The sequence below is a fragment of the Acomys russatus genome, chromosome 17 (assembly GCF_903995435.1).
Source record: "Acomys russatus chromosome 17, mAcoRus1.1, whole genome shotgun sequence".
Taxonomy (NCBI): domain Eukaryota; kingdom Metazoa; phylum Chordata; class Mammalia; order Rodentia; family Muridae; genus Acomys; species Acomys russatus.
In genome coordinates, this window is record NC_067153.1 from 61448420 (window position 1) to 61471707 (window position 23288).

Sequence of the window (23288 nt, forward strand, 5' to 3'; positions counted from 1 at the left end):
GCCAGCACACCTGGGGCAGGTGCGGGGGTGGGGGTTGGGGGGGCTGGATAGGATGGCCCTGAAGGGATAAGGAGAGCAAGGCACCCTGAGCACTGGGCCATCCTCCCTCTTCTCATGGGCTGGTAGGCTAAACACTCACATATTGGAAGGGCAGGAGGACGGCGAGGAGGAGTCCGCTGAAGAAGAGGGTCATGAGCAACACGAACAACACGCCCTGGCAGGAGGTGAAGTCAAACTGCGGGGGACAGAGGACCGTCAGCACTGGGCCTCAGCAGCGTGCTGGCCAGAGGCTGAGACCCACGAATCCTGCGCTCACCCCCATAACCCAATGTATTCCTCTTCCAGCTGGTACCCTTGCCCCCCCCCCCCCCCCCCATCAGACCCAACTCAGGCCTCTGCCTCTCCTCAGATTCCTGACCCACATGCACCCTCCCCTGCCCATGGGCTCTGGGGCTGACCTTGGTCTGGAAGCTGAAGATGGTGACTGAGAGGCAGACGAGGGCGGTGATGCCGAGGCAGAGCAGCACAGACGTGGTATTGTAGTAGCTGCGGAGGGGCATGGGGTCAGTAGGATGCCCCTCTCCCCTCACCCCTCCTCACAGGACCACCCTTTTCTGCCAGAAGCTGACCTCATGACCTGTGGTCCCAACCCGTCCTGTCCCCTAGACCTCTCACTTGTAGGCTTTCCAGGCGTCTCTGTCATGGACACTCACTACTGGGGTGAAGGGTCTTGAACAGACAGAGTGGATGTCTGAGAACAGTTTACACCATCAGGAGGCCTTGGTTTTTTTGTTTTGTTTTGGTTTTTTGTGAGTCCTGGACTCACTTTGTAGACCAGGGTGGCCTCGAACTCACAGAGATCCACCTGCCTCTGCCCCCTGAGTGCTGGGATTAAAAGCATGTGCCACCACGCCCAGCTTAGGAGGCCTCGGTTTTAAAGCCACAGCATGGGTGGCATCATCTTATTTGCCACCAGGCCTCACCCCGACCGCACCGTGCTCCTCGGGTCTCGGAGCCACACCGGCCCTGTAGAGCCTAAGGAGATGACTTCTAGGCTAAAGTGGCCTGTCTGCTTAAGTCCCTCCCCGACCCAAGGGCTCCCTGGAAAGATGGGGTTTGCAGGCAGCTCCCCTCAGGTGTGGCCAACCCCTGGCTACATGCCTACCTAGGCCACTCCTGTCCCATTTACCTGGACAACATCCCAGTGAGATAGGCCATAGACAGGGTCTGAAAGGAGAACACGGTGAGCAAGCTGCTGCATGCGGACTGGGGGATCCCAGGGGCCCTCAGGTTCTAGCCTGGGCCTCCACCCCACGCACGCAATCCTTGTGCTGGGCCGGCTTTACTGAGGCCCAGCTAACCAGTGTTTCCCTGGCCAGCTTGCAGGCTCCTCGGGCTGGGAGGAGGCAGGCTCCTTTATCTCGTAGGCAGCCTTTTCTTCCAGCAAGAACCCTCACTCTTCATTTTCCAGTTCTGGCTGGGACTCCTACACAATCTCCCAAGGTCACAGGCCTGGGTACATGGGGGTGGGGGGTGGGGGGATTGGAGGGATGGAGGGTGTGGGGAATGGGCTTCATCTCTTTTAGAAAGGGAGGCTAGGGGGCTGGAGTGATGGCTCAGAGGTTAAGAGCACTGACTGCTCTTCCAGAGGTTCTGAGTTCAATTCCCAGCCACCACACGGTGGCTCACAGCCATCTATAATGTGATCGGATGCCCTCTTCTGGCCTGCAGGTGTACATGCAGGCAGAGTACTATATACATGATAAATAAATCTTTAAAAAAGAAAAAGAAAGAAAGGGAGGGCGGGGTGGTCTCGTAGAAGGGAGGTTTAACACCTCTGTTCCACTGGGAACCTCACATTGGATGTTCCCGGTCTAGACCGTTTGGCTTTCAAAACCCAGGCTGCCTCGGGCCTTCCACCATCCCCACTTACAAAGATGGTCAGTAGAATCAGGTTCCAAGGGAAGTGCCTCCTGCAAGGCAAGTATGAGCGTCAGAGCACAGTCCACACTCTGCAGAGGCTCCTGAGCACAGTCCACACTCTGCAGAGGCTCCTGAGCACAGTCCACACTCTGCAGAGGCTCCTGAGCACAGTCCACACTCTGCAGAGGCTCCTGAGCACAGCCCACACTCTGCAGAGGCTCCTGAGCACAGCCCACACTCTGCAGAGGCTCCTGAGCACACTCCACACTCTGCAGAGGCTCCTGAGCACACTCCACACTCTGCAGAGGCTCCTGAGCACAGTCCACACTCTGCAGAGGCTCCTGAGCACAGTCACACTCTGCAGAGGCTCCTGAGCACAGCCCACACTCTGCAGAGGCTCCTGAGCACAGTCACACTCTGCAGAGGCTCCTGAGCACAATCCACACTCTGCAGAGGCTCCTGAGCACAGTCCACACTCTGCAGAGGCTCCTGAGCACAGTCCACACTCTGCAGAGGCTCCTGAGCACAGTCCACACTCTGCAGAGGCTCCTGAGCACAGTCCACACTCTGCAGAGGCTCTGAGCACAGTCCACACTCTGCAGAGGCTCCTGAGCACACTCCACACTCTGCAGAGGCTCCTCCTGCCTTCAAACCCCTCTTATGCCCCCATCAGCCCATTCACCTCAGAGGCACAAATGGACTGGCCCATCTGGCTCCAATCCAGAAGAGAATGAGATTCTCTCAGGGCTGCGCCCTGCCCCCCAGCCCCACCCCCGTCCCACGTGGCCGCCCCTCCCCCCCACCCTGGTGGAAGGCAGAGCCCCCACCCAGCCCCAAGTCATGATCATACCTGGGTCCAGAACAGCAAGCCAGGGTCAGGTAAGTGGCAAAGAACACGGCACTGTGTGTGAGCAGGAGACAGGTGAGCAAACCAGAGGGTCTCTCCTCAGGCTGTCTACCTAGTCCCAGTTTGTCCTACTCTGCCACCCCCACCCAGACTGTACCGAGCAGGATGGCAAGAGCAAAGGGGAGGGTGTGGTCATCCTAGGACTGGGCAGTGGGTAGGATGGTGGTCCAGTTCCGAAAAGAGAAGGTCATAGTTGGGTGGGACAGGCCCACTTCTATCAATATTGAATCCTGGGAGTTTACAGCCTCCATTTCTCACCAGGTGGCCTCAGAGACCTGTTGTGTTTATCTTTTGGAAGCAGGGACTCACTATGTAGCCCAGGCTAGCCTTGAACGCTCACTGAGCCTCCGAATTTAGCTTCCTGTGGGCTGGGACTGTGGACTCGCATCATCTCACTCGGCTAAGAGACCTTAGATAAAAAGCTCATCCTCTGAGAGCCCGGTAGGCCGCTCAGTCTCACACAGGGCTGGGGAGGTAACGCAGAGGGAGAAATGCGTGGCCAGCAAGCAGGAGGATTCATGCCCTGGTCCCCAGGTGAAGATGCTGGGCATGGGGGCGCTCTTGGAGAGGCAAAGACAAGAGGATTTCGGGGCTCAGCTTGATGGGCAGCCCACCTAACCTCACTGGGGGGCTGCAGGCCAATGAGACTGTTCAAAGGAGGTAGATGGCTTTCCTGAGGACGACACCCAAAATTGGCTTCCGGCCTCCATATGCACATGCACACATACACACCCACACCGATCCATTTGCACACATGTGCACACACACACCGATCCATTTGCACGCATGTGCACACCCATACATACACATGCATTACAACAACAATAACAAAAAAAAAGTTCATGCCAGGCATTGTAGTGTGGTGATGCAATCCCAGCCCCTGGAGGCTCAGGTGAGAGGATCAGAAATTCAGGGTCATCCTGATCTACTTACAGAGTCTGAGGCTAGCCTACTTCATGTGAGGCCCTGCCTCAGAAATAATAGACAAATAAAAAGCAAATTTAAAGTTACTATAGAATATATTTTGTGTGCTGAGTAGGGTGGTTTTTTTGTTGTTGTTTTTTGTTTGTTTGTTTGTTTTATTTTTTGAGACAGGATTTCTCTGTGGAGCCCTGGCTGTCCTGGGACTCTCTTTGTTGACCAGGCTGGCCTCGAACTCAGAGAGATCCAACTACCTCTGCCTTCCGAATGCTGGGGTTAAAGGCATGCACCACCACGCCTGGTGTAGATTTTTATTTTTTATTTATAGCTTTTGAGACAAGATCTCACTACGTAACTCCTGTAACTCCCACTGGCCTGGAACCATCTAGCTAGACCAGGGGAACTGGGTTGATAAACACTGACACTACCCTCGCTTCTTTATAGACTGTGTTCCTGGGCAACTTATCCAAGGTCATGCAGCTACCCTGTTGCTGAGGGACTGAACCTAGGTGCTCCAGTTTCTGGTTGCTGCCTTCCAACCACTGCCACGCACTGCCTCCCTCATCACTACCTGCAGCCATCTTGTTTTGCTTGACTATATAGCAGCCATCTTGTTTGCTTGACTATATAAAGTTCTGCCCTCCCACGCTGTGGGCTCAGCACGGCCTACCCGCACCCGGCAGAGAAGGAAGTGGAACCAATTTTTGGATCAGGTAGCCATGTCCAGTGGGAAGTAGCTAGTGGGTGGTTGACAGCTAAGAGCTTTCTGGAAGCAAGGGGCAAAGACGAAGCGATGGAGGATGGGATATGAGCAACAGAGACAGTTGGCCTACCAAGGCATGGGCTCCACCCTCAGCAAGCCTTCAGCTTGGCCTGGCAGCCCCTTCCCTGTCTCCTCAGCATGTTACCCACCCTCCATAACAGCAAGCCCAAAGAGCCTCCTTTCCCCTAAATCTCCCAGACTGCCTCACTCTCTGCTGCGTTCCAGAAAGATCTGAGGTGCGGCTCCTGTGGCTCCTGGCCCATCATCACCTGCAAACATCATGTGGCACTCCCAGGCCAATGCCCTCAAACTGAGGTCCCCAGGCCCTCAAAAGCCTGTGGGTCCTGTGGGGCACCTCGTCTTCCCTGTCAACCTCCTTGGCTTCACCCCATCTTCATCCAGCATCTTCCCTGGTCCTAGCTCCAGCAACCCTGTGTGCCCTCTCTCAGAAGCTCTACTTAGAAAGTCTCCGCTCCATCTCTCCGACCCGGCCTCAGCCCCACGTAATGAGAGCTGGCTTGGTCACATCAGGGTGACCTTGTTAAGTCCAGTTGTCACTCGTTGGCCCTTACGTTACCTGTCTTCTCAATGTCTGATCACCTCTATTGTTTCCCTGGTTCCTCGGTGACACACTTTGGGGTTCCCTCCTCCTGGCCTGGTTTCTTCAAGGCAGACTCTTCTCCTGTCCCACTCTCCCTAGGCAGGCTCGCCCACCCTCAGGATGAACCCATACTTTAGATCTTCGGTTTTTTTTTTTTTTTCCTTGCACTGGATTGGAACATCCATTTGGCTGCACAGTGAACAGCTGCTTGGATCGGATTCAGTGCGGTGGGACTGAGTTCTACTGTGCTCTCTGCTCCTGCACCCCAACTGCAGGAGGACACTGTGCAACCGTGCAGCCGCGCAGCCAGAGGTCTCATCATCACTCTTGGCTCTCGCCCTGTTACACCCAATTAATCACCTGGATCTGCTCAGCCTCCTACTCTGACCTCACTCTTCCCTCATCCCCTCCACCTCCCTTTGAAGTTGGGTCGCCTCTTTCTCTTTCTTTCTGGCTGGGATTATAGCCTCCCTGCAGCCCAGCCTTGCACCCTCCACACTTCAGGCCGATCAGACCACCCGGCTCCCAGGAAGACTTGGCAACAAGTACTGAGAATTCTAGAATTTTGGCTTCCTTAAGAAACACAGAAGTAAACCGGGAGTGGTGGCACACGCCTTTAATCCCGGCACTTGGGAAGCAGAGACAGGTGGATTTCTGTGAGTTCAAGACCAACCTGGTCTACAAAGCAAGTGTAGGACAGCCAAGGCTACAGAGAGAAACCCTGTCTCAAAACAAATAACCTCCTCAGAACAGCACAGAAATAATATAAGGCTGTGCTTTTGTTTTAATCCCAGGTGTGGGGATGGGGGCTGCTTCAGACTGTCCGAGGCAGCTGCTGACTATGATTTGCCTTGTGCTCTAGCAGAAGCATGGTTTTGCCAGCTGCAGGTAGTTTCTGTGATTGTGTGATATTTGGAATTCTGGGAACTTTGCAGAGGGTATATAAATACTAGGGCCTCAAGAGGCAGGATTGGTGGGTGTTGGTCATTCGCGGGGGGGTTGGTTATGATTTAGTAGTCATGCTCAAAGAAGAAACATGAAGAAAGAAATTAGATTCAAGGATCTCAATCTCTCTCTCCCCTCTGTCTTTCTTTCCTACCTAGAAGGGCAGAGAGACTCAGACAAAGACAGTGGTAGTTTTGGAGCCTGGTACCAGAAGTCCTGTCCCAGGCATGCCACAAGTCTGTGCCACGGACAAGGATTTAACTGCCAGTCCCTTGCTCTGCAGAACAGGAAGACTGGTCACCAGCCCTGGGAGGTCTGGTGGGAGCTTGCAGGTGAAGCACTTAGCACAGGCTCAGGCAGGAATGGAATGGGAGCCGCTTACCACTGTCCTTAGAAGCTGCCTGACAGCTTCCCCCGGTGCCCCCCCCCCCCCCGCCCCAGCCCTCACCTCACACATCATCTCTTGCTCCCTCTGCTCTGCCACAGACACTGTGCTCAGTGGGAGCAATCAGACAATAAGGAAAGAACCCAGCGGAGACAGACCACAGGGACCTTGGGAAAGCCGGGGCTGTTTGGGCGGAAAGAGAGGGGTTGTATGTGAGCGAGAACAGTTGGCTTCTTGTCAAACCCTCAGCCCCAGGGCCTGGGGCAGTTTGCTTAGTGTCAGGATGGGGATTGAAGACCAGGGACAAGCCCATTGGCCTTGCCCAGCTGAGTTGCCCTAGCACCCAGGGCCATGGCCAGCAGACCACGGGTGGGGATGGGGGGGACGACAAGTGGGTGGCTGTCAGGCAGTTCTGACTTTCAACTTTGGCTCTGGTGCGCATAAAGCAGCTCCTCTCTGCCTCAGTTGCCTCATGTGTGAAATGGAGATCCCAACAGTGCCGACATGGCAGGATTATTAGAACTATATGTTCTTGGCATGGTGCCTTATGCATTAAAAAGGGCTGTTTTATTCTGTTCTCAGTGCTGTTCCAACAAGGGAGCCCTTGGGGAGCATTTGATACACTGGAGGAGAGGAGGTGAGATGCTGAGGTGGAGGAGGCCCCCCTCCCGGATAGACTGAAGGGGTGTGGGTTGAGGGCAGGGCAGACCCTCAGGTATGCCTTCTGCAGGAAGAGGTGACATACCATAGGTAGTGGACCGTTGTGGCATCCCAGGAGAGCATAATCCATGCCCCCTTCCCACCTCCCTCCACCTAACCCTAACCCTGACTCATCACTGCTTTCCTCTCTCCTTCAGCATTCCGAGGCCAGGTGCTCCCTCCCTCCTCATCCCTACCTCTTCAGCACAGCACCATGGACTCTGCCCATCTTTCTGAACTGTTCCTGCCACTACGAACTCAGGACGTGGAACCTCACAGACTGTGTCATAGAAGAGGGGCCCAGGACACTATTTCCAAGGTCTCGGGGTTGGGGTGGGGGTGGGGGCACTAAGCCTGCCAGATAGTGCTGACGTGCTAGGAGCTATGCCAACCCGCTGTGTGGGCTGGCCAAGGTGGCCATCCCTGGGGACTCATTAGCTGTACACAAGGTGCCTCCCAACTCCCCAGAACTCAGCCCTCCCCCCACACCCCCTGGGGAGTCCATCTGTCCATCTGTCCTGTGCCCTAGGAAAGACTCTGTGAGTGGGTGCCCTCACTCCTGGAACCCCGGAGAGTTTCCTTACTGTTGGCCTGTGGCCCACTTGTGCCCACTCTAAGCCCAACTTTAAGACCACTCTAGTCTCTCTCTGGTCTAAGGCTCTGGTGGCCCAGGCAGCCTATCTGCAGAGCCCCACATTGATCCCTACTGAAGCGCAGGCTCCTCTGTCAGGCTGTGTCTTGACACTGCTCTCTCGGACAGGAGGGCCTCCTGTCGCCAGCTCAGAGAGCTCCCCCAGTCTAGCCCCTAATGGAGGGACCGCACCTCAGTGTTCTCACTCCTAAGCCTTCTGTTTTAACCACTCTTCTCTCACAGCTCCTAGCCCTAGCCTCCCTTGCAAGCTCCTTTGCATACACCACACCACACTACCCTCCCCCCTCCCCCATAGGCAGAGGCCTCCTGCCCAGGAGCCCCAGGACAGGGCTGGCTCACATTAGATGCCAACGGGGGACCGTGGAGAGAGCAGTTTTCTGAGTCTAGGCTGGTTCTGGCCCAGAAACACCACCGATCACTCCTTAGCTACCAGGGAGGAGGGTCCGAGTCACCTACCACCTCAAGCCTCCTCTTGCAACTCGCTTGCTACGCTCCCTAAAGAGTACAAGAACTAGGAGAAGCCAAGTGGCTGGAGGGCAGGAAGGACTGCCAGCCAGGAGGATTAGGAACACAAGTCTTAACTTGAACCCAGCTCTGCCGCCGACTAGCTGTGTGATACTGGACACATTACCCAACCTCCCTGAGCGCTAAGGTCCTCTGAGGAAATGACACCCAGTAGATTCGAGGATCAAACGCAATACCGCACATCAGCGCACAAAACAATGCCCAGCCCTTAATTACGTGGTGGCTCTTATGATTAATAATTTCACAAGCATTAATAACAATGCTCATGGGACATTATCATTAAAGAAGGTCAAGGTGTCCCAGCCCCTTCCCTCACAGGGCCACGGTAACAGCTCCCTCCATGCAGGGCCCTAGCCCCACCCTCGGCAACTCGGGTAGCGACTGCCTCTTGTTCTTCGTGCGCGCCCCCCAACCTCCAGTTGTCTTGTCAGATCTGAGCAATCGAAAAGTGGCCCCAGCCATGGGAGGGGTCTCTGAGGTCCCCCCACCCCATCCCCTGGGACGTGGGAATATCATGGCTTGGATCTTTCAAGCACAGCACAGGGGGCATCTCTAGGAAAGGGCCTGGGGTGGGGGTATACTCACTAAGATGCCCAGTACCAGCCCGGGTTGGCCTGGACATAGTCCTTAACGACGTCACTGAAGGAAAAGACGGGAGAGTCGGAGGTTACCCCAGGTCTGTTTCTGTCCAATGTCTGTCCCTGCCCGACATGGACTCAGAGAAAGGAGGCGAGAGTAGGCACTAGAAAGCCAGGCTGGGGCCTAGGGAGCCTGGATGGATGACTGCAGAGTGGTGCCAAACGATGCCTCACAGGCACCTGTGGCCTGGAGAGCCCGTACCACACTGTTTGAAAACGTCTCACATGGTATCCACCCAACACCCGCAGTCTGAGGGTAACCATGGCCCCTCGCCTCTCAAAGTGGGTATTCCAGGAGAGGTTTGATGGAGTGAGTCCCCTGCCCCAAGCCTAGCCATGGCCTTCCCGGAAGGCGGTAGTCCACACTGACTCACCAGAATGTAAAGAGAGCCACCACAGCCAAGGTCACCAGCAGCTGAACCAACAGGATGGTGTAGACCTGAGGGAGGCGGGGTGGTCAGTTTGGGGAGCCCTGAGCCCCAGCCTGTCTCTGAGAGAACCCAGCTCCCAACCCAGCTCCCAGGGACCTCCCCACTGGACACTCTCATTCTCCTTTACTGGGGGTCACCGGGAAGACTTCAGACAAGTGGGGGCATAGTAAAGATGCCAGACTCTCAGGTGGAGCAGCTTATAGAACCTGGAGGATATGGAACAGCCCCCGGCACCCCCCACCCCGGGGTGAGACCTTGGAAGCACATGCCAGCAGGAACCATGAGCTGGGGTGGCAGGAGAAAGGGGCAGGCAGAGGCTGGGCCAGGGTCCTTCCAGGGATTCCTGCACGGCCCTGCCTCCTCCCCCCCCCCACCCCACCCTCTCTTCCCCCCCCCCCCGCCCCGCCCTCTCTGTAGCCCAGAGCATGGGAGAAGTGGTCACCTTTCTGATGAAGAGCCTGCGAACTTTTTGGTCCTCCCAGCTGAAGGTGGTGAACAATTCATGGTTCCCTGTGGGGAAACCACCTTCGTAGCTGGAGCTGCTGCCTGGGGGGTGGGGGGTGGGGGGGTGGTGAGGAAAGGCTGTGAGAGCTCCCTGCCAGCCCGGCCTTCCTGTCAGTCTGGCTCTCTAGGTTCTGAAGTCCTTCTCCAGCCTCGCTGTCAGATGCCCCCTTAGCCCCCCCCCCCGCCCCCCGCCCATCTGTCTTCCTGGTCACTTGCTCTGTTCTGATCGCACGAATGAGCTATCTCCCATCCTCTCCCTCCCCAATGGTTGGGGCTCTAGGGACCAAGTTCTGTCATACAAATGTCCATTCCCTCCTGTGTCTTCATCTCCATCCATCCCTGGACACTCCAGCTTCTGTAAATCAGCAAGGAACAGCCTGCTCGCCCAGCCAGCCAGTGTGCCCTAGGACCAAAAATCCTGATGCTGGCTGCTCCAAGGCTCCCGTGGGTGGGTCAGGATCAAAGACTGGGGGCTCGGGGGGCGGGGGCAGCTGGCCCTGCTGGTGCTCCATTGCAAATCAGTGGGGGCTGGTGGAAAGGAGGTCGAGAAAGGGCAAGAGCACAGTGGGTGAGTGGGTGGGGGGTCTAGACCTGGCCCCAAAGCTCTGGCTTTTGCAGAGTCAAGACCACAGAGTCAAGCAGACTGCCAGGTGGATTTACCAGCCCATGGGACCAGTTGTGTGACCCTGAGCCTTCTGAGTCTCTTTTGGTTTAGGCAACCAATGGGCCCACTTCGCAGGGACCAAATTAGGTAAAGCAGAAAGTGTGTTCTGTGCCCTCCCAGGGAATATACTGTCTTTGGTCTTGTGCTCTCTTTAGGGCTGTTCTCAAGCCCTGAATGTAACTGCTCCTGTCCCCTCTACTACCCGCATCAGCTCTGGCTGATCTTTCCCTATCCTCCAGCCTCTGCGTTGGTCTCTGGAAGATGACCACAGCCCTGCCCTGTGGGAGCACTTCAACGGCTCCTTCTCCTGCTCACCGCTCAAGTTCAAGTTCTTTTTTGTTTAGTTTTCTAGATATGGTCTCAGGCAGACCAGGCTGGTCTTGAACTCACAATATGGCTGAGGATGACCTTGAACTTCTCACTCTCCTGTTTCCATGTTCTGAGTGATGGTTATGGATGTATGCCACCATGCCAGGCAAGTCTGAGTTCCTTTAAAAATGGCAGGGTGAGCAGTCTTCCAGCCACCCCTCCCCCTGAACTGTCTGTCCTCCCTCCCCCCTCCTCAGCCTGACTACATTTGTTCAGTTGCCTGCCTACTTGCCCCTGGACCCTGCCCACCCAGTGTTTCCTGAGGGACGTGCATTGTTTGCCTTTTCATATGCTGACTCAAGACACCCTTCAGAGCTCCTACATGCATCTAGGAAATCCTCCCTGACTGGCTGGCCAGACATAAGCCACCAATATAATCACCAATAGTGACAGTTCCAGGATCCCAGTGGTGGCACCTTGGCTGACTGGCTGAGCAGCCTGCTAGACCTTTGCCACTGGCTGTCCCTTGCTGATTCTTGGTCACAGGCACAGGAGTGTAGAGGCATGGGAATGGGGACACAAAAGGAAGGGACATTTATATGGCAGAGCGTGGTCCTCAGAGTCCCAACCATCATGGAGGGCGAGGATGGGAAATAGCTCATTCCTGGAGCCAGAGCAAGGAGAGCGAGAAGTGACCAGGAAGACAGATGTGGGGTGGCAGGGATGGGCCAAAGCGGGTATTTGAAAGTGAAGCTGGAAAGACTTCAGACGCCTAGAGAGCCCAACAGGTACAGTAAGGAGCTACCCAGCTCTCTGTGGCCACTTCTGAGTCACCGAGGTAGACATGCATTAACAGTCAGCTCAGGAAAGCCGAACCACGGACAGGACGCCGCATCCTCAGCAACGCGCTCAGGCTTGACACTTCCCAGGCCACACTAGTAAAATGTTTGTCACCTGTTGCCTTCCATCATAGCTGCTTAGAGGGTAGTCCTTAAATAAAGTTTCCATCCCAGCAACCAAGGCAGGAGAAACTGGAGAGTGAAGAACGCCCCACCGCACCTTCATGGACCTTCCAGTATGTCACATTGGAGTAAGGCAGCTGGGCTCTGGACTGAGGGGTGTTTTTGGAAGAGACCCGGACCATGGTGGCCACTGGCTCCTATGATCAAGGCTCTGTGAACAGAGGCTCTGTTGTGGGGGTGGGGCTGGGGTATTGTCCTCAGATCCCTTCTAGAACTTTGCCGGCAGTGAGAGGGTCACAGTGGGGGAGGGGCAGCAAAGAAACCCTGAAAGGTTTGGGAAAAAAAAAGTAGCCGGGGGTGGGGGGGGGGGTGGCGCACACCTTTAATCCCAGCACTCAGGAGGCAGAGGCAGGCAGATTGCTGTGAGTTCAAGGCCAGCCTGGTCTACAAAGGGAGTCCAGAACAGCCAAGGCTACACAGAGAAACCCTGTCTTGAAAAACCAAAAAAAAAAAAAAAAAAAGTTATTATTATATCCAAGTACATGTGTGACTGTGTATGCACACATGTGTGCATGTGTTTATAATTTGGGTGCATGCATGCTATAAGGTATGTGTGAAGGTCAGAGGTCAACTTTTGGGAGTCAGTTTTTTCCTTCCACCATCTGCTGTGGAAGCTGGGGATGAATTTAAGTCATCGGGCTTTTGTGGAGAGATGCATCTATCTGCTGAGCCATCTCACCAGCCTGTAGCCGAGGACTGAAGGGTCAATTCTCACAGCCAGTGGCAAAGGTCTAGCAGGCTGCTCAGCCAGACAGCCAAAGTGCCACTGCTGGGATCCTGGAACTGCCACTATTGGTGGAAGTGCTGGTGACTTATGTCTGGAGGCTAGTTTCCACACCCCTATCCACACCTGTGCCTGCCTGCCCCTCAAAAACCTGGAGAAAGGTGGGAAGGTGATGAAAGTGGCTGGGAGGGGCCTTAATTTCTGAAAACCCTAGCTAGGTCTTAGAGAGGCCTGATCCCACCAATGTTTCAACCAGACACTGTATAAACACTGTACTCAGCCCAAAGGGCACCTGCATAGCTTTTACACCAACCCGTTCTGATCACTCTGATCTCTGCCAACCCCTGATCTATGTCTCTTCCTTCTATGAGGGCATTTATTTGTTTGTTTGTTTGTTTATTTTGACAGGGTTTCTCTGTGTAGCGCTCACTGTCTGTCCTGGGCTCACTCTGTAGGCCAGGCTGGTCTCTAACTCACAGAGATCCACCTGGCTCTGCCTTCCGAGTGCTGGGATTAAAGGTGTGAGCTCTGTGAGGGCCTTTTTAGACTAGAATTTGGCTTCGGTCCCTTATCCATCCCCTCCAACTTAGCCCCGTGATTTGTAGAGAGTCCCTTCTTCTCGGGCAGAGAGCACCCTGACAGGACATCCCTCTCTCTTCCCTTTTAGCGCTCTCCTTGACCCACCCTCAGAGCAATCCTCCTGAAGCAGTGTCAACTGTTCTGCACAACTATGCCAAGCATGTGGTGTCTGCACACCTTCCTCCTATAGGTTTTCCATCTGTGCCCACTGCTCCCTCTACCCGTCCAGCCTCCGGTTGCTGAGAGACTTACTGGGATCCACATAGGCCCAGCTTGGATGGAGAGGTACAGCTGTGGGGCCTTGGGGGAAGGTCCCTGCTTTCAGCCCTTCTCCTGAGGTGGCCTCCTCATAGGAGGGCGGCGCCGAGGGCACGGCCGGAGCCTCCTTCTTCTCGCCATTTGCCTGCTGCTGCCCCTCGGTCCCGGTCCCAGGGGCCTTGTTAGCCACAGAGAGCTGTAGTGGAGAGGCAGAGGGAGACAGTTACCAGTGGCAGAGAATTTCAAGCCCTTCTCGCCAGCACCTTGATTTCTGGAGTCGGCCTCGGTGCTCTTCCAAGCTGTGGTAGGCAGTGGGGCAAGCAAGCAAGCAAGACCTACCCCCAAGTTCTGAGCCTAAGGAACTGAGCTCAGGAGGGGAGGGGCAGCCAAGGATATGATAGACAGGAAGCAGAAAAGGCACCAGAGTGCTTATGGAGGCCATAGGAGCACCTGGGGGAAGGGACTGGGCCTCGAGCTGCCCTCTGCCTGGCCCACAGGAGACCCTCGTACTGAACCAAAGGTTCTCACATTTCACTGTTTTCCCAACTTGCTCACTGTATTCCACCAATTTTATTTTACGTTATCTTTGTTTTGTTGTTTGGGTTTTTTTGGGGAGGGGGATTTGTTGTTGTTGTTTTGGTTTGTTTTTGTTTTTGAAACAAGGTCTCCCTACATAGCCCCGGCTGTCCTGGAACTTGCTCTGTAGATCAGGCTGGCCTCAAACTCAGAGATCCACCTGCCCCGGCCTCCCAAGTGCTGGGATTAAGGCTATATGCCACCATGCCTAGCTAGTCAACCAATTCTAAAACGAGGAAACCCAGAGACAGACAGAAAGAGCGACAGTGAAAGTCCCAGGAGCCACTGGGCTCAGGCTCAGTCCCTGGGGACAGGCTGCTTTATGTTGGGCTGGAAATACGGGGGGGGGGGGGGATGCGACGGGGAGAAGCGGGTGGGAAGGGAACCAATGAACCTGTGGGACAGAGGGAGCACAGGCCCTGCAGACGCAGCCTTCCCAGCCAGAACAAAACAACAGAGAGTTGTTGCTGCGGTGCCAAAGGAGACATTTAGTTTTGGTCCTTCCTTCCTGTGAGACAAGGAATGGAGACCCCGGGGAACTGTGTACAAGGCAGATTGAGAACTGCAGTCCACTTAACTCAGATATGTCCCCTGCCCACAGTGGACATGGTAGCTTGGCGAGACAATGACATCTGTAAGGGTCAGAGTGCTGGCCTCAGAAGGCACAGCTTTAGTCTGCCTGCAGGAGGCTTATAGGCTGCTAAGGAAGAGAGGTGGCCCTTGCAGAGGGACTGTTGAGGAGGCCCCTGACTTCAGTCGCTCTACAGCCCAGAGACCACTGGACCTCAGGAGGCTTGTAGTACCTCATCCCCTAAGAAACACCTGGGGGTGGCAGTCTGGGAGCTGAAAAACGGTGGCCTGGCGGTACCTACCACCAGAACAGAAAGAGGGGCTGGCTCCAGACTGGTGGAGTGGGGTGCAGATGGAAGGGGAGGTCCCAATTACCCATGCTTTGCTCAGTGCCTCGTGCCTCCTGCCTCCTGCCTCCTGGAAACGGGACCTGAGCCCGGGCCCCTGACTGAAGGAGGGCACGTCTAAGGAAGCTGCCTTAGCCCCAACCCTTCCACTCAACATTCCAGAAACCCTGGGGCCCCACGGCCTCTCACATAAGATATTCCCAAGTGACCAGTGGCAGGATGTAGTATTGTCCAGTGACATCATTTTGAGACCTTTGAGGAGCTTGAACACAGAGGGCTGAGGGTCTGGGCCAGGATTATGCCATTAGCTCTGAGGCTGGTATCAGAGGGGAAGAGTGAGGTACAGGGAAAGCCTTCTGTTGTTTTTCCTGCCCAGTTCTTAGCACCTCTCAACAGAGGGCTAGAGGACCCTCCCCCTTCACCCGAGGCCCTGGTGGTTGTATAATTCCACAGGCTGTTGCTGTTACATAAGCCATCTGCACTAGCCACGGCTCTGCCAGGGCCTCCCCTGCAATTCAGCCTTATAATGTGTGTGTGTGTGTGTGTGTGTGTGTGTGTGTGTGTGTGTGTGTGTGTGTATGCTGGGGGTAAGGGAGAGAATGTTTTTATTCCATCACCAGTCTCATATCTGGCCAAAACAAGAACAGAAATCAGAGCATCCTGCTGCAAGGTTGCCATAGAAACTCCCAACCATAGGGGACATATATCCCGATATCCAGAGTTTAGTAATGAAGGGAGTTGGGAGGAGGTGTCTGGAGGGATTGAAAGATGACCCTAAAGTGGATGGGTCCAGCACTAAAGGCATGCCCACAGGCGTTGCTCCTCACGGTTCACCCTGGCCCCCAAGCAGGACTGACAGTCTCAGTCTCTCTCTCTCTCCCCCCACCTCCCCCTCTCCTTCCCTCCTTCCTTCCTTCACCTAGTCTGGTTCCTACAGGGCCTAGGGTACCTGCCTGCGAAAGTTCTGTGATGCCACATCAAAGAGCAGGAGGAGGAGGAGGAGGAGGAGGAGGAGGGGCGGGAGACAGAAGAGGCAGGAGAGCCTTGGGGTTGGGGAAAGTCCTAGGCCCATTCCTTGAAACGGGCTGTTTGGTCCTTTGACATCAGCAAAGACCACAAGGACCTTTGCACTGGAGCCAGGAGAGGATGCTTAAAGTGGTCCAGAAAGCTTTCTCAGGATGGCAGGGAGGCAGGGGTCCAGAGAGTGAAGGATGAGGTGCAGGCGGCGGGGACAGGCCCCTACCTTTCCCTGGGTCATGGTGTCTTCTCTCGAGGAAGGGGTCCCTGAAGCGGGGGGTGGCCGCTTGGGTCACCACAGCCTGCCTGCGTCTCTTCCTTCCTCCGCGTGGATTCTAGCAACATCCACTGCAGCTCGGCCAGGCTTACCGGAGCGTACCATCCGCACACAGGGGGGAGGGGGAGGGCCCGGGAGGATGCTGCTGCGGACTCAGGGTGCTGCGGATCTGAGAGCCAGGGCAAGACTTGCGTTTTCACCTTCTCTATTTCCTCCCACACACTTCAGCCGCCCCCAGGGGACCGAGGAGCCTTGCACTGTGGAGCAGCAGGTGGATGAGTCCGCGGGGGAGGGAGGAGGCACCAGGGCTCCCTGACACCCGACCAGCTGATGCTGTCTGCCAGTCTGCCAGGGTACAAAGCTAGTATAAGGGCCTGTCTCCTCACAAGCAGCTACAAGCTGCAGCCTTGTTCCCCCTGCCTGTTTGGATGGCCTGGATTTGTCTCCATCTCCAGAGCTCCCTGTGTTTCATCATTCACCATAGTGAGAAAGTTCTGGATGCCTTATCTACTCTACCAGGGCCCCTGGGCCTTGGGCAGCCCCCAGCCATCTTTCCTTGCTCTGGTTTTCCCACCTGTGAAATGGAAACAATCACATCTCCCACCACCACCACCTCCACCCCCCAACCCCCCCCCCCCCCCCCCCCCCCCCCCCCCCCCGTCGGGCTCACAGGCACAGCTGGGAGGATGCGGTTTCTGGCTCTTTCAACCTTTTTGAGACAGGTATTTCTGGAGGCATTGCTAGTTCTGTCTCAAAGCCCCTCCCTGCCCTACTCTGTACTGTCTCTCAGCCTCCATCTCTTCAGTTCCATCCTCTCACCGTTCTACCAACTTCTTTAGCCTTGTCCTTAGGGCCCAGTCAGCACCGTTCCCACTTTCTGCAGTTTCCATAAAGCCCCTGTGAGATTCACAATCTCACCTGCTGGCTGTGTGACCTTGGCAGAGCCCTAACCCTCTGAGCTGCAGCATCTCCCAGAAAGCTAAGAGCAGGACTCAGTCCTCCATCGATTGCAAGCCCTGTGGGTAACGGTGGTAGGTGCACACTGAACACAGGAAGTTCTGCCAGGGAGGGAGCTGAGAGAAACCGAGGAATGGCTGACTACACTGTCTCCTGTCTCCCGTAGCCCCAGGGCTGACACTGAGCGTGATGTAGGAAGGGTCAAATCTCCTAGGGGAAGGTGGGAACCAAAGCCTGCAGAGGAGTGGCACATGGCTTTCAGCTCTTCAGTCATCTCATCCTCAGGCCCTGCAGCTCACACCCTCCTGTGCCAAGCTGTCCCTGGCTCCTAGTTCTGCCGCTTAAGCTGACCCCCCTCTCTGCACCTGTATTCTTCCTTCAGGAAGCCCTGGTGCCAGCTTTACTACCCTTGCTACATAGTTTCTAAGCACCTTAGTGCAGCTTCTCTCTGCACTATGGGATTCCTTGTCTGTCTTAGTAACATGCTACTGTGCCGGGTGTCTGTCTTAGTAACAATGCTACTGTGACAGGTGTCTGTCTTAGTAACAATGCTACTGTAGCAGGTGTTTTAAAGTTGCAGGTGTGTGAAATGCACTCAATGAATTGTTGCTATTACCATGTCTCCAACAGCTGGCATGACGCAGAGCCTGACTTCATGCAAGCCTTACTATGTTCTGGCACAGGCCAGAGCAGATCCCACACCCCTACTCCAAAGAGGCACAACAAGTGAGTGAGGTCCCCTCCCAGAGTCTTGGTCTCCCCAGCATTTAAAAATGGGGACAGTATTAGACTTGGTCTCAGTGGCCCACAGATAGATTCAGTGACACTGCACAGAAAGGGTTTAACACCATGGTTCTCAACCTGTGGGTTGTGACCCCTTTGATGGTATCCCATGACCTTTTCATAGAGGTCACATGTGGCTATCAGAAAATGCAGATGCTTACATCACGATTCATAACAGTAGCAAGATTCCAGTTAGGAAGCAGTAATGAAAATAATTTTATGTCTGGGGGCCACCGCAACATGAGGAGCTGTATTAGAGGGTGGCAGCTTTAGGAAAGTTGGGAATTACTGCAATTTAGCCCTTGGTATTAGCTACTGGTATGTCCTAAGGCTTCTAGCAATGGTGTTCAGTGAGATCCTTAGTTCCCACCCAGGTCAGCAGCCCTCGCTGAGCAGGAGGCTGGCAATACAGCAAGACAAGGCAGCACCAAGGACTGGTGCCTAAGAAGGGCAGGGACCAGCAAGGGATTCCTCTGCTGGGGAGGCTCTGCGGTCCCATCCTTGAATCCCCAGCCTGGGGGATGGTTGGTCTTACGCTGGGTTGTGGTGGGAATGTAGGGGGAAGTTCAAGGCTTTTGAGTGAGGTAATGACATGTGCAAAGGTAGCTTTCACAGAGATGAAACCGGTGTAGTGGGGTTGTTGTTTGAGCGTTGTCTTCAACAAGGAAGGGTTTGGTCTGAAGCATGTATGGAAGGAGCGAGAAGGGGAGAGATGAATGAAGGTGCAGGGTCAAACTTGTGGACATTGTGATGGTTCAGAGCCTAGGGACTGGAGTGGCGTTCTGGGGCCGCAGTGCTGGCCTTTGACAAGACACACTTGTTTGATTGTCATTTGCTCATCTACGCACTGAAGGCTGTGAGAACTAAGCCAGTCAGGATTGGCAAAGCACTTCAGAGAGAGCCACATAGCTAACAGATCTCTGGAAGGCTTGAGGATGGAAAGCAAGTTTTCTAGGACCAGAAAGGGCTTGAACAGGGTTGTCAGGACTTGGCAAGAGACTAGGTAAACAGTGAAGGAAGGCGGGGCTGGGGTAGGGTGGGGGACATGTTGGAGGAATGGAAGCTCTGGGGACTGGGCCACTGTTAACAGGGAAAAGGCGCTGTGCTCATAGGACCCTAGACAGCTAGCTCGAGCCTCACAGAAGTTGCTCCTAGCAGGTCTTCCTCCTGTGCAGCCTGGGATATGCCGTGTGTGTGTGTGTGTGTGTGTGTGTGTGTGTGTGTGTGTGTACACCACCTGCTTCCTGACCTGAATCCTGAGCGAGGCCTCAGAAGAAGCAATGGGCAGCCAGACTAGGCTAGACCTAAGGTTCTAGAGTCTGGTTGACTACTCTTCCTGTCATTCCCCTCCTCCCATGTCTCCAGCAGGCTACCCAGCTGAGAGATGGCAGGTGTGTTCTGGGCTCTGCTGGGAGCAGGAGGTGTGAGCTTGGCCAGTTCCTCTCTCCTCTTTTCAGCTCCACACCGTGGCAGCCCATCCCCACCCCGCGTTCTGCTCCGGTTGCTAGCCAGTGCTAGGGACAGGAAGTGGGTGAAGATGTGGAAAGAACCCACTTCTCATTTTACGGACGTGGAAGTGCCAGGCCAAGAGGTTGGGTTGAGTGACTAACCCAAAATAATATGACTTGCTGGGGACCAAGTCAGAGGGAGGAGAGTTCTCAGCCCAGGGACTCTCATCTCACGGCAGTGGTGGTGGTGGGGGGCACTTGCAGCCAGGGGCAGGTAGAGAGTTGCAGGAAGGCGTCAGATATTTTGGGTGACATAGCTTTGCAGCGCCACATCTTTGTCAGGTCTACGCATTTCCTGCTCCCCTCACCATCCTCCATCAAGGGAGAGAGAGCTTGTGCCTTTTCATTTCTCTTCATCTTTCTCTTCCATCTTTCCTTTGTTTTGCTTTTTTGAGGCAAGGTCTCTACATACCCTACCCCTACCATGCTTTTGAGACCAATGATCAGTAACCAGGGCAGGAACCCAGCTGCAGTGGCTCCCAGTAGGCAGAGCTCACAGACAGGGGTGGTCCAGGCGGTTCAGGCCAAATGTTGTGCTGACAGCTCCCCCATATCTATGGCTGCTCCCCACAAATGCCAAAGCCTGCTCTTCCTTGAAAGCTTCTGTTCAACATAGGGGACCTGACCCAGCACCCCTGAGAAAGAACAGACAGTGCTGTCTGACAGACAGCATTCCCCTTCGGGGAGTGTAGCTCAATGGTAGAGCAGTTGATACATGGCCCTTCTTTGCTAGGGTGTCCATTCCTGTCTCCCCACCCCTCCCCATATACAGTCTGCAAAACATGGCATGTTGAAAGCCCAGGCCTTGACAAGCTACGACACCTTCTATTCACCGCAGGGGCTACTGGCAAGATGTGGGCCTACACTCCTGTCCGTCTGCCTCTGCCTCCTGAGTGCTGGGATTAAAGGCGTGTGCCACCACCGCCAATTGTCTCTGTCCTTCTTTCTGCCCTATGTGTAGGTGGTACTGGGATCTAGGCCGAGGGTGGGGGAAGGGTGGGAGTCGGGCAGCAGGTGGGACTGGAGCAGGCTTGAGGCAGGAGTAGGGTTTCCAGGCTCTGCCCACCAGCCTGATGCCCCATCCTTCTGCTGTGCCCCCTCTTAGCCTGGTTCCGGTCCATTGCAAAGTAGAGTAATCCTACATATGGAGTTTTCAGAAAGCCACGTTCTAGCCCAGCTTCACCACTCACTACTGCTGAAAGCCCTGACGAGTCGCCTCTTTCCTCTGGGTCTTGGTGCCAGCCCTGGCAGGCCCTGCAATGGTCATGGGTTCCCTTTGCAGCACACATGCTGCTCTGTGTGCCTTTCTGCTTATCCACTAGACACAATGTGCCTTAAAGGTACAGGCTGTCTCTGAACCTCCTGCTGATGCTCAGTCCCTGACACCTGGTGGAGCTCAGTATTGAAGAATACAGGTGTTGAAATCAGACCAACAGGGGTGTGAATTCTTGTTCCTCACTTACCCAGAGAACGACCTTAGGAGGACCTCTCTGAGCTTGCTTCCTCCTCTGTAAAGTAGGCAGACATCAATTAACGTACACTGGACTTTTTAAAGTGAGGTAAAATTTGGAGAGCTTAGGCTAAGCTCATACTCAAGACAATCCTCCTGCCTCAGCCTCCCAAGTGCTGAGATTAAAGGTAGGTACCACCACACCCAGCTTCTGATAACTTAATAGCTATGTTAGTGGTCATGCCAGTCCACTGCATGTCAAGGGCTGAGGACTACGCAGAGATCCCAGCCTATAGGACTCACTTGGTAAGACTCTGAGTGCCTGTCACAGAGGACTCCAGAAGTCCTATAGATAAGGCTCAGAATAGTGCCTACAACACGGTAAGCATAACAAGCATCCATCCACGACCCACAATGCTCTGGCACCATGCCAGGTGCTGAGGAGACAAAGGTGTGGCACACCTGTTCACACCTCCAAGAGACCCACAGTTAAGTGTCCCTACAGCATGTCAAAGGCACTTCACACTACAAATAACCATACAACTCTCGAGTGTCAGGTCCAGCAGGGACGGCTCTCTGTGCGCATGATTGACACCTGCCAACCCTGTGATGTCAGGTGACTCAGAAGAAAGAGAGGTCATAACTGATTGGATGGTTGGAAAGATTTGTAGGCCATTACTAGATGTTAAGACCTTGTTGTTAAAGACACAACATACTTGTTGGGCAGTGGTGGCGCACGCCTTTAGTCTCAGTACTTGGGAGGTAGAGGCAGCAGATCTCTGTGAGCTCGAGGCCAGCCTGGTCTACAGAATGGGTCCAGGGCAACCAAGGCTACACAGAGAAACCCTGTCTCCAAAACCCAACACCTGCCCCCCAGAAAAAAGATGCCATATACTTTGGTTGCAGAACAGAGATGTCAATCTGTAACTGAACTGAAAACATCCTACTGTTGAGCATCCAGAGGAACAGAAGATGCTATGCAGGCTGTTGTGGGGGGGGCGGGGCAGGGGAAGTCATCACTGGATAAACAGGCTGCTGTGGGGGGAGTCATCACTGGATACACAGGCTGCTGTGGGGGGAGTCATCACTGGATACACAGGCTGCTGTGGGGAGAGTCATCACTGGATACGCAGGCTGCTGTGGGGGGAGTCATCACTGGATATGCAGGCTGCTAAGGGGAAGTCATCACTGGATACACAGGCTGCTAAGGGGGAGTCATCACTGGATACACAGGCTGCTGTGGGGGAAGTCATCACTGGATACACAGGCTGCTGTGGGGGGAGTCATCACTGGATACACAGGCTGCTGTGGGGGAAGTCATCACTGGATACACAGGCTGCTGTGGGGGGAGTCATCACTGGATACACAGGCTGCTGTGGGGGGAGTCATCACTGGATACACAGGCTGCTGTGGGGGGAGTCATCACTGGATACACAGGCTGCTGTGGGGGGAGTCATCACTGGATACACAGGCTGCTGTGGGGGGAGTCATCACTGGATACACAGGCTGCTGTGGGGGAAGTCATCACTGGATACACAGGCTGCTGTGGGGGGAGTCATCACTGGATACACAGGCTGCTGTGGGGGGAGTCATCACTGGATACACAGGCTGCTGTGGGGGGAGTCATCACTGGATACACAGGCTGCTGTGGGGGGAAGTCATCACTGGATACACAGGCTGCTGTGGGGGGAGTCATCACTGGATACACAGGCTGCTGTGGGGGAAGTCATCACTGGATACACAGGCTGCTGTGGGGGGAGTCATCACTGGATACACAGGCTGCTGTGGGGGGAGTCATCACTGGATACACAGGCTGCTGTGGGGGGAAGTCATCACTGGATACACAGGCTGCTGTGGGGGGAGTCATCACTGGATACTCATTGTCATTGTCATCATCATCACAGCACAGGTTAGCAAAGGTCCCTTAAGGGTCAGGCACATGCGGGTCAGGCTGACCTCAGTTTTAGCCTGAGGTCAGGTCAGGATTTAGCAAATATGTTTTTCTCACTTTTTTCCCCCCTTGGCCTGTACACACACACACACACACAGCACCACCACCACCACCAACAACAACAACAACAATAGTTAAAGAAGAAGGAGAAGAAGAAGAAGAAGAAGGAGGAGGAGGAGGAGAAGAAGAAGAAGAAGAAGAAGAAGAAGAAGAAGAAGAAGAAGAAGAAGAAGAAGAAGAAGAAGGAGAAGAAGAAGAAGAAGAAATTCATTTCCTCGGGTAAGCATTTAGATTCCAAGAGGCACCTAGTAAGAAGAGAAACCACCTCCAGAGGGATGGGTGAAGGCTGGTTCTAGTACAGAAGGCAGTGGCTGGGAACAGTGAAAATCCAGGCTAGACCAG

General features: G+C 54.6%; 1 protein-coding gene across 1 annotated transcript in view; it reads right to left on the minus strand.

Annotated features, from left to right (window-relative positions):
* The window catches only part of Faim2 (Fas apoptotic inhibitory molecule 2), a 31935-nt gene extending 15449 nt beyond the window's left edge, over positions 1-16486 (minus strand). Inside the window, exons 1-10 of the mRNA XM_051160334.1 lie at positions 16187-16486; positions 13445-13646; positions 9833-9936; positions 9334-9398; positions 8907-8960; positions 2774-2824; positions 1934-1973; positions 1190-1227; positions 459-546; positions 140-235 (exon numbers count right to left, since the gene is read on the minus strand). Of these exons, the coding sequence (XP_051016291.1) occupies positions 140-235; positions 459-546; positions 1190-1227; positions 1934-1973; positions 2774-2824; positions 8907-8960; positions 9334-9398; positions 9833-9936; positions 13445-13646; positions 16187-16201 (753 nt within the window). The 5' untranslated portion in view covers positions 16202-16486. The remainder of the gene's footprint in view (positions 1-139; positions 236-458; positions 547-1189; positions 1228-1933; positions 1974-2773; positions 2825-8906; positions 8961-9333; positions 9399-9832; positions 9937-13444; positions 13647-16186) is intronic.
* Between the last annotated feature and the right edge of the window lie 6802 nt (positions 16487-23288).